Source organism: Macrobrachium rosenbergii, chromosome 12 (assembly GCF_040412425.1).
Source record: "Macrobrachium rosenbergii isolate ZJJX-2024 chromosome 12, ASM4041242v1, whole genome shotgun sequence".
NCBI classification, from domain to species: Eukaryota; Metazoa; Arthropoda; class Malacostraca; order Decapoda; family Palaemonidae; genus Macrobrachium; species Macrobrachium rosenbergii.
This window is the reverse complement of record NC_089752.1, coordinates 30064807-30074826: the sequence shown is the minus strand read 5'-3', so window position 1 is coordinate 30074826 and position 10020 is coordinate 30064807. Positions and strand designations below refer to the sequence as shown.

The following is a 10020-nucleotide window of genomic DNA, read 5'->3' as shown; positions in this document are numbered from 1 at the left end:
CCATGTCCACAGGTAGCAAGAACTTGGGGCTGGCTCCTGCTCCCAAAGTGATTCTGTGATTGGTTTTTCAGATGTCTTCCAATCATTATTTTTGTAATTATTGTCTTGTGGGGGGAGTACTTGTAAAGATCAAACGTCTCTTTGTTTTCGCATCAATCACATCATGCATTGCATTTCTTAATATATCAAGACTCTCATGTAAATATTCATGTGTAGAATTTTCTGGCCTTTCCGCCGATATGTATTTCATCATCGTACATTTATTATGTCTCTCAAAATTGCCATTTGTGTGTCTGTCAACAAACACAAATTGCTCAGAGTGCAGGTCACGGCGATCTGAGGTCAGGCACCACGTTTCCGTCCGCACTCTGCCATGTATACCTGCAGTCAGGTAATAAATAAGTTAATACCCAGTTGACCTTTTTTGTCCTCACAACCTTTGCAGAGTCAACACCTCTCAGTTTCTGTAATAAAAGGCTATCGCTCAGCCTTATCTCAGGTATTCAAACTGAAGGGGTTATCCATGCATACAAGAAACTTTGAGTAGTCTTGCCCTCCTTGGGAGTTTGGCCCTCATAATGGGGTGAATCATTAGTGCTGTGTAGACTTACTAGGCCTCCCTACAACTTTGTTGAGTTCCTTGGACAGAGATTTAACACGGAATACTGTCTTTTTCTTGGTTTTGGCCTCGGTGAAGAGTGTAGGAGAGTTACAGGGCCTATCTTATCTTGTTCAGAGTTTTGAGAGGGGTTCCTACTTTTTCTCTTTTGTCCCAGAGTTTGTAACTAAGATTCAGAATCCGTTGATTCTTGATGAGAGGTTGGGTGTTTCCCTATTCCATCTTTTCGTGTCTTTGTTCATGGAGACTTGGATGAGATATTGTGCCCAGTCTGCACTCTTAATTTGTGAGAGAGGTGCGAAATAATGAGCAGGAAGACAAGTACTGCTGGTTTATTGATGAAGAGACCCACTTATAAAGCGGCGTGCGGACGTCTGCGTATACGCAGAGACCTCAAGTACAAAAATTTACAAGTGACCTGAGGTCAAACTATTCTCTACACAAAACAGGACAGGTACATACAGAAAACATGATGATTAACAGTAGCTGGTTGGACATAAAAATACTCTGACACATATACGTGGTGCAAGGGCAAATGAACAGGTAATAAATATACAATTCACAATAATGATAATAAGATTGTGTACGCGCGACCTTAGGTCACCTGTGAAGGCACTGCAGAAAACGGGATGTTCATCATAGAGAACCCATTGAGCGGGGACTTTACAATACCCCCCCCAAGACGTAGGTAACGTCTGATCAGAGCAGGTATCTGCTGGGGCGGCGGAGGGGGCCCCGCCTTCTCGATGCCAGCTGCAGGGGGTGTTAGTCGTCTTCGGTGCCCTGTGGATGGGTTGTTGGGTTGCCCTCCTGCCCGGACCTGGGGCCTTCTGGGGGCGCCCACAAGGTTTTCTTGCAGATGGGGCAGGCTGTGGGGGCGCCACCTCCTGCGGGGGCTTTGGGAAGTCCCCCCAACATCTTCCTCCAGGAATGCAGGCTTGAGGCAGTCTATCGATACCCAGTCTTCCTTCCCACGGACAACCACCCGGAATGCCTTCTTGTTTCTCTCAAGTACGAGGAAAGGCCCCTGTAGGTCCTGGTTAAGGGTGGATGTACGGCATCGTCCCTGACGAAGGCTTGGGTGGCGGAGGACAGACCGGGAGGCATGAAGGGGGACGTCCTGTTGGTATATGTCCGCCGGCAGGGGGCGAACTTCCCAACCCTGTCGTGGAGCCTCTGTGTTGTTAAGTCATCCTGGTCCTCTGTGATGAGTTCCCCCGGGACTACGAGGGTCTCCCCGAAGACCTTTTCTGCTGCGGACGGGTCGCCGTTGGTTCTGGGGGCGGTCCTCAGCCTGAGGAGGACCCAGGGCAGCAGGTACTTCCAGTTCTCGGAGGTGCAGCAAGCCATGAGGGACGCCTTCAGGGACCTGTGGAACCTTTCCACCATTCCACTGGCCGTGGGGTTGTAGGCAGTGCTGTGGTGAGTGGTCCCCAGCAGGCGTGCCAGGGCAGTCCACAGATTGGACAGGAAGGCGGGGCCCCTGTCTGTAGTTATATGGTCCGGGGCACCGAAACAGCTGATCCAGCTGGAGAGGAGGCCCTCTGCGTGCGCACTGGAGGTGGCTTCTTCCATGGGCGTAGCTTCGGGCCACCTGGTGGAGCGGTTGATGACTGTTAGAAGATATCTTGCTCCTCCTGATGGGGGAAGAGGACCCACTACATCGACGTGGATGTGCCTGAAACGTTTTCCCGGCTGGGGAAAGTCGCCCACCCCTGATCTGGTGTGCCACCCTACTTTGCTGGCCTGGCACTGTATGCACTGCCTTGCCCAGGCCGTCGCCTCCTTCCGTATGCCGTGCCAGATGAACTTCTCTGCCAGCAGCCTGGCCGTCGTTCTGCCAGAGGGGTGGGACAGTCCGTAGATGACGTCGAAGACCAGCTGACAACGGGAGGTGGGCACCAGTGGGCAGGGGTGGCCAGTGCTTACATTGCTCAGCAGTGTTGGCTCTCCAGGGCCGAGGGGCACGTCCTTCCACTTCAGCGACGTGATGGCAGTGCGCTAAGCTGGAGTCTCTAGGTCGGCGCCTTGTTCACGGGCGAGGTCCTCGTAGTCGATCCCAAGCTGCACTGCATCGATTTCGATCCTTGAGAGGGCATCAGCTACTGGGTTCTTCTTGCCGGGAGGTACTTGATGGTGCAGGTGAACTCCGCGATGGCTGTGAGGTGCCGCTGCTGCCTAGAGGACCATGCATCCCCCAGTTTTGTGAAGGCATGGACCAGCGGCTGGTGGTCCGTCCAAACTGTGAAGGGCATACCCTCCAGGAGGAATTTGAAGTGGCATACCACCTGGTACACCACGAAGAGTTCCCTGTCAAAGGTGCTGTAGCGGGACTCAGTGGGGCTGAGTTTTCTGCTGAAGGCGGCAATGGGCTGAGGGGCTCCGATGACGACTTGCTCCAGGACGGCCCCGCAGGCGACATTGCTGGAGTCCATTGTCAGCTGGAGGGGAGTGCTGGGGTCCTGGTGGGCCAAAGCTGTTGCCTTGGCGAGGGAGGCCTTCGTTAGGGAGAGGGCCCTTTGCTGGTCGGGGCCCCACTCCAAGGTCTTCGGACGGCCCTTGAGGATCTCCGTCAGGGGGGCCATGGTGTGCACAATCCCCGGGATGAATCTCCTGTAGTAGTTGACCATTCCGAGGAATTCTTGTACGACCCTGACAGAGGTAGGGGTGGGGAGCCTGACGACGGCCTCGACTTTCGATGAAACTGGGGGGACGCCTCCTGGGGATATCTCGTGGCCTAGGAATTCCACCTTATCGACGCCGAAGGTGCACTTGTCGAACCTGACGACGAGACCGCTCTCCTGCAGGCGCTGCAGGACCTTAAGGATGTGCTGTAGGTGTTCCCTGAGGGATCTGGAAAAAATTAGGATATCATCAACGTAGCAGATGCAGAAGTTCAGGCCCCCCAGGATGCTGTCCATCAATCTCTGAAAGGTCACCCCTGCGTTCCTCAGGCCGAAGGTGGAGAAGGCGAAGACGTAGGATGCAAAAGGCATGAGGATGGCAGTTTAAGGGATGTCCTCTGGAGCTACTGTTACCTGAAAATATGATTTCAACTTTGAGAATACAGTGAACCCCCCGTATTCGCGGGGGATGCGTCCCACACCCCGCGAATGGGTCAAACCATGAATGCTTAAAACCCTCTAAAAACACTTAGAACTGCCCATTTTGATAGCTTAAACACAGAAAAACCCTGTAAAAATGCTTATACCTGAATATTTTAATAGTTTTATCACAAAATGTGCATTTATTCATGAAAATTATACGAAAATACAGTAATTAGTGAATATTTCTCAGTGAAAAATACTGCGAATCGGCGAATTTTCCGCGAATGATGGCTAGATATGTTCCACAGAGAAACCCGTGAATACGTGAGTCCGCAAACGTTGACAACGCGAATACGGGGGGTTCACTGTATTTTGGCCCCATGGAAGGAGACCGTTAGGTCCTGCATGTTTGGTAGAGGTTAGTGGTCGGGTTTTGTGGCGAGGTTGAGCCACCTGTAGTCGCGGCAGAGTCTCCAGGTGTCGTCTGCTTTCTGTACCATGTGAAGGGGGGAGGCCCATGGGCTGGGAGCCTTCTTGCATATGCCCACCCGTTCCATCTCGGCAAAGGTCTTCTTGGCCTCCTGAAGGCGCTGTGGGGGAAGCCTCCGGAACTTTGCGTGCGTCGAGGGCCCCTTGTCTTGATGTGATGATATATCCACTGTTTGGCAGGGGCCCCGGGCACCTGATGAAGCTCGGGTTTGAACACCTCCGGGAATTCCTTCGGAGGGAGCCGTACTGGTGGGGGGCGACAGAACAGATTGTGGGTTCCCTGGGGCAAGGCGACAAGGGCAGGGACTCGCAGGACTCGGTGTCCAGCAGGCGCTTGCAGCCGAAGTTGACTGCCAGTCCGAAGTGGGCGAGGAAGTCCGCACCCAGGAGCGGGGTCCTTACGTCCGCGACGATGAAGTTCCACGTACCTCCGGCCAAGGATGGAGAACGACAGGAGCCTGGTGCCGTAGGAGAGGATGGGGGGCACGTTGGCGGCTGTCAGGGAGGCAGTCGGGTCTGGCAGACATCTCAGGTCCTCTCTGAAAGGCGGGAACACTGACCGCATGGCCCCAGTGTCAATCAGCATCGTCCTGCCGGAGACAGTGTCGCGGACGTAGAAGCCTACTGGTGCGGGGCCCCTGGGTGTTTTGGATGCTGCTGCCATGGCGGCCTGTGAGGGTGGCCGCTGCTTCCCTCGTTTTTTGGAGGGGAGAAATGGCAGGAGGCTTCACAATTTCGGGCAGCTTTACCAAACCTCTGGCAGTAATAGCAAAGCCCCGGCCTTTCCTTCTTCTGCTGGTGGGGTGGCCTCCTCCTGTCGACGGTGTTGATGCCCTCTGTGGTGGGGTCCTCCAGCTGGAGGCAGTTGATGGGGTGTGCCCTCTGTGGTGGTGTCCTCCAGCTGGAGGCAGTTGATGGGGTGTGCCCTCGTGGAGTCCGTCAGCTGCTGCGCCACTTTGATCAGGCCCTCGACCGGCAGGGTGTATGGTTCTATGATCTGCCCACGGACCTCTGGGAGTAGCTGCTGCAGGAGGATCTGTAAGGATGGATTGAGTGACATACTGGCTGGGTGTTGTCTGGTTTATTGGTGGTTCCTTACTGAATGAATGTACAGAATCTTCGAAGTTGTTATTGGCTGGAGCGAGCCACAAAGTAGTATCTGCACACAGACAGGGCAAAACAGAGGTAATGTTTCGGACATCTGTGTTTCTCGGCAGACAAACAGATGGCGATTGTGAGAGACATAATAAACGTACAGTGATAAAACATATATCAATGGAAAGGCCAGGAAATTCCACATATGGCCAATGGCATGAGATTCGAGACATATTAATGAATACAATGCAGTAGCATAACATATGTGAAATGGCGAGACGTTTGGCGTCTTCACAAACAAACATACATACAGTTTGATACAGAAGATTCGGTGGAATTCAGTATTACGAGTACATGATTAGAATGCTTGCATGGCAATGCAAGTAGTACATAAATCGAGGCAACAATGGTTAAGGAGAAACAGACGGAAATATTGTATGGTAGAAGTTGCATTCCTTGAGAGAGAGAAAATGGGATGCTCTTGTTTTTGCCTTGGTCCCTCTGGCGGATGATGCACACACACGTGTGCTCGAAAGAGACCGTGATCGGCGTGATGCGGTCTTTTATAGATTTCCCTCGACAGGCTAATCTCTTTGCGCCTGCCGCTGCTGTCAGTCTCGGGGAAGAGGAGGAGGTCCTGGAGGGCATGCCATGTCTCCAAGAGGTTCGTGTCTTGCTGGAGGTTGATGGTGAGGTCAAGGGCGCGGGCGGCTATCTCGGAGACCGGCAGGGAGCAGGTCTCGACGAGAGTGGCCTTTAACTCCTGGAAGGTGGCAGGACTCGTCGTTGTCGTCACCCATGGGGCGACCTTCTTGTATATCTCCTCCAGTAGGGCATTGATGGCGATGTCCGCCTTCAACACCTTGTCGGTCAGGCCTGCCACCCTGAATTGCCCCTCGACCCTGTAGAGCCAGGACGCTGGGTTCTGATGGGTGAATGGCGGCAGCTTATGCTGAGGGCTGCTACTGGTTGGCCCGTCAGGAGGGGCATTGCGTGGGGAGCGGGCACCGGCGTGGAGGAGCGCGCGGCAGGGGGTTGCGCGAGGGAGATGTCTGCTTCCGAGAAGTTTGCGGTAATATATATGTGGGTGGGGATGTCTGTGTCCATGTTCATTCCGTGCTCTCACTTGTAGTGTGAGGGAAGACTCGCATCAATACACGCTTGGGAGCGTGCCGTGTGGGTCCGCTAATGACGCCAGTGATTTGCCGACGAGGGTCAGTAACACCTGAATGCTTTGTTAGAGCGCCGTAGTTGTCCGTTAGGAGCGTGGGTTGGTTCATCGGGCCAAGACTAAGTCACCGTTTGGGTCCGTTAATGGCTCTGACAACCACTCCGGGTGTCACCATTGTGAGAGAGGTGCGAAATAATGAGCAGGAAGACAAGTACTGCTGGTTTATTGATTGTTGTTTTAGATTTAGCTGGCCTTGTGCCAGCACGGGCTCTTGCTTCTAGAGCAGCCCGTAATGGTTTATTGATGAAGCGACCCGCTTATAAAGTGGCGTGCGGACGTCTGCGTTTACACACAGACCACGAGTACAAAACTTTACAAGTGACCTGAGGTCAAACTATTTCTCTACACAAAACAGGACAGGTACATACAGAAAACATGATGATTAACAATATCTGGTTGGACATAAAAATACTCTGACACATATACGTGGTACAAGGGCAAATGGACAGGTAATAAATATACAATTCACAATAATGATAAGATTGTGTACATGCGACCTTAGGTAACCTGTGAAGGCACGGCAGAAAACGGGATGTTCATCATAGAGGACCCGTTGAGCAGGGACTTTACAAATTACTATTTGAAAAGGACCCAATCCTTGAGGCCAAAGTGTAAGGGATTTTTTGTTAGTACATGTAGGCACAAGGACGAGGTAGCTAGAGACACCCTTTCTTTCTGGCTTTGTCAGATATCAAACAAGCCTATGATTCCTCTCTCCTGGAGTCTGGTCTCCCTCAAAAGCACACAAAATTAAGGGTGTGGGACAATCTCTCTTCTTTTGGAAGAACTTGGTGTTGCCCACACCTTGGGACTTGTGATGGCTGCTCAGCAAGTTGCATAGTTACCGAAGCCTGATCGGTAACTCAAAGTTTCACCTGAGCACTTAAGCTTGGTACATTTCTTGGAGGTGATGATGGTCCCCCTTCCTGTCCTTGTCCTCTTCCTTGCCTTATTCAGGCCAGAGTACAAGCTGGAATTGATTAAGATACAAACAAGTGCACAATGGAGCTTTTTTCTGAACCCTTAGCTTGGTAGTAGCCATAAAAAAGCTGCCCACCGTCTTAACAACTGTCATTGGACAGGTCATGGTTGTCCAAAATATTGCTCCTCTCATTTCATGGCTCTCAGTCAGTGCCATATTGCTCTGGTCAACTTTTTCGCCAGACCAATAGGAAAGTTACAGGAATCATAGCATCTCTTGCTTGAAAGCACAATTGGAAACGTGACATTTCTGTGTGGAATCCAACACCAGATTCTTACACTGATCTTACAGGAAGTATCTAGCCCAACGAGAATCATTAAAAAAAAAAAGCTTTATTAAGGCCCCATTCTACAAGCGTAGACAAGGATGATCTTTTACAGTTCTCACTGTTTAAGCAATTCTTTACAAACTTATTAGTACTATAAATCAAAGACTTCAATGAACTGGGTAATCATAAATGCTGCGACTTCAAAAACCACTGCTGTAAGAAGAAAGTTATTTTAATTTTTTTTAATCAGGGATAAGTTTGCTTTAAACAAAACAAGAGACTTGTTCCTCTATGGGAGGAAACTTTTCAGTCAGCCACACAGGAATCACTGAGTAGGCAGAATCTTGGAAATTCTCCAGCTGTTGTTGAACCCCAAGTTAAGTACTGAAGATAACTACTTGTTGACGTGTTCACTCCACTACCTATGTCCGTGGAAATGGAAAGGCGAAGGCAAACAGGTGAATTCAGCCTTGCTTTACTGTTCTTAAAAATAGGTTCATCTGTGGAAGGGAACTAGTACATGATTTTGTGGAATTAAGACATCTGGTTATAAATCTTGTTGAGCTAGTCATAATTCTTAAGGGTCTGCGTGTGTTTCTCACCTCCAGCCGTTCATGGCTGGTTGAAAGCAGCCCTTTCGTGAGAAGTATTCCTACATTCAATAAGGCCTAGATAGGGAGTGTAAATCTGGCCGAAAATCCAAATATGGTTTAGAATAAAAAATTTGAAGAATGTAGCATCATCAATATCTTTGTTATTAAGAACCCCTACAAACAGTACTTGCTTTCTGGCAGGAGTAGGCAATCTGACTTTTTGAAGCTTCCAAATATAAGACTTGCAGTCGACTTAGTGCCACATACACTAATGTTCAAGTTAATTACACGTTACATTATTATCAGTTCCCTCTGAATCACAGACCTGTAAAGTTGTTTGAGACTAGCTAACTACTCACTAATGTCCTTCAGACTTGCATCAGGGAGGAGTAATAAAAACAAAGGTTTAATGTTTGAATCTTTTCTCGCATTCTCAAAACGAGCAATAATTTTACTAGTAACAAATAAAAAAGTCACACAACGCAATCCAGTGGCACACCAACGCCATTAGCAATAAACTTAAATATTCAAGTTGTAAGTTTATGGATATCAGGGTTTTGGCTTTTGAGTAAAAATGACAGAACACCTGAATCAATTTGACAATGTTTAGACTCCTGTCTTTTAAGACGGCTCTTTAATTAAACCTGGAAGATTTAAATGGCATTATAAGTACCCTAGTGTCTCCTATTTACATTCTGGTCTGGCAACCTGAGAGAGTACCGATGAAGATTAGCCTTTGAGGACCATGAGTAGACCTATACATGAAATATGAACCAAGCAAGAGAGGTACCACCAATATCATTTTTGCAATGGAAATCACCACCTGACTCGTCTTCACCTTAGCAATTTAAGTTTTTCGGAGCTTTCGTGGTTAAAGTTTGATTAGGATGATACGTACCAAAAGTGGAACACCAACTGATAATTGTTTAGCCTAATCTTTCAAAACTGCAATTCTTTGGGTTGGTTAACAGATCCTAATAAATGGGCCGTTTGTTAATAATTTTCATTATCACGCCGAATGTAGCAAATCTCTTACAAATGGCTACTTTCAATCAGCCGTCCATATCTCAGCAGTAGGATATGCACATACATGTTGACTCTTTAGACATACTGTCACCATCTTAAGGAGTGATCACCTTGTGACTTCCGACTATTAAATACTTATGTAACCACTAAATAGGCCGACTGATTCATAGCAAAACATCAAGGAAAAAATCACCGATATTTTTCATTTAAGTTTCAAAACCCTCTGGATCATTCCCACCTAATGCTCCCAAGAGCAATTGGCAAAAGTTTAGCTTCAAATTATCCTGTCGAATAGTCCAGCTATGTTTTAGGAGTGGCTTAAAGGCGTCCAATAATGATAAGGACTGTGAATATATAGGATCCAAAGATTGGGGGATTTCGACTTTGTCCACAAAACAGGATGCTGTGTATAACTACAGTCTGGGTTTTGAAGTATAATTATTGTTAATTTAAACTATTGCAAGTTTACATAACATGAACCTACGAACAACCTGTAGGAGGTTCATTTGCGACTGATTATGTCATCACATGATAAACAATGTCTGCTTTTGGTAAATTTCACTGCAACAGTAAACCGACGTTGGTCGCTTGAAAGAATTCTAATAGTTGTTCTTGCAATGAAAAGAAAACTGGAGTCTTATTACATTTTTCCATATACTTGGAGCAATCA

At 48.6% G+C, this 10020-nt stretch overlaps 1 protein-coding gene across 1 annotated transcript; it reads right to left on the bottom strand.

Annotated features, from left to right (window-relative positions):
- Window positions 1-1567: 1567 nt before the first annotated feature.
- LOC136843982 (protein NYNRIN-like) lies at window positions 1568-4819 on the bottom strand. Its single transcript, XM_067113000.1, has 2 exons — window positions 4643-4819; window positions 1568-2500 (listed from the first exon to the last, which is right to left on the bottom strand). The coding sequence occupies exons 1-2, from the start codon at window positions 4817-4819 to the stop codon at window positions 1568-1570; spliced, it is 1110 nt and encodes a 369-aa protein (XP_066969101.1).
- Between the last annotated feature and the right edge of the window lie 5201 nt (window positions 4820-10020).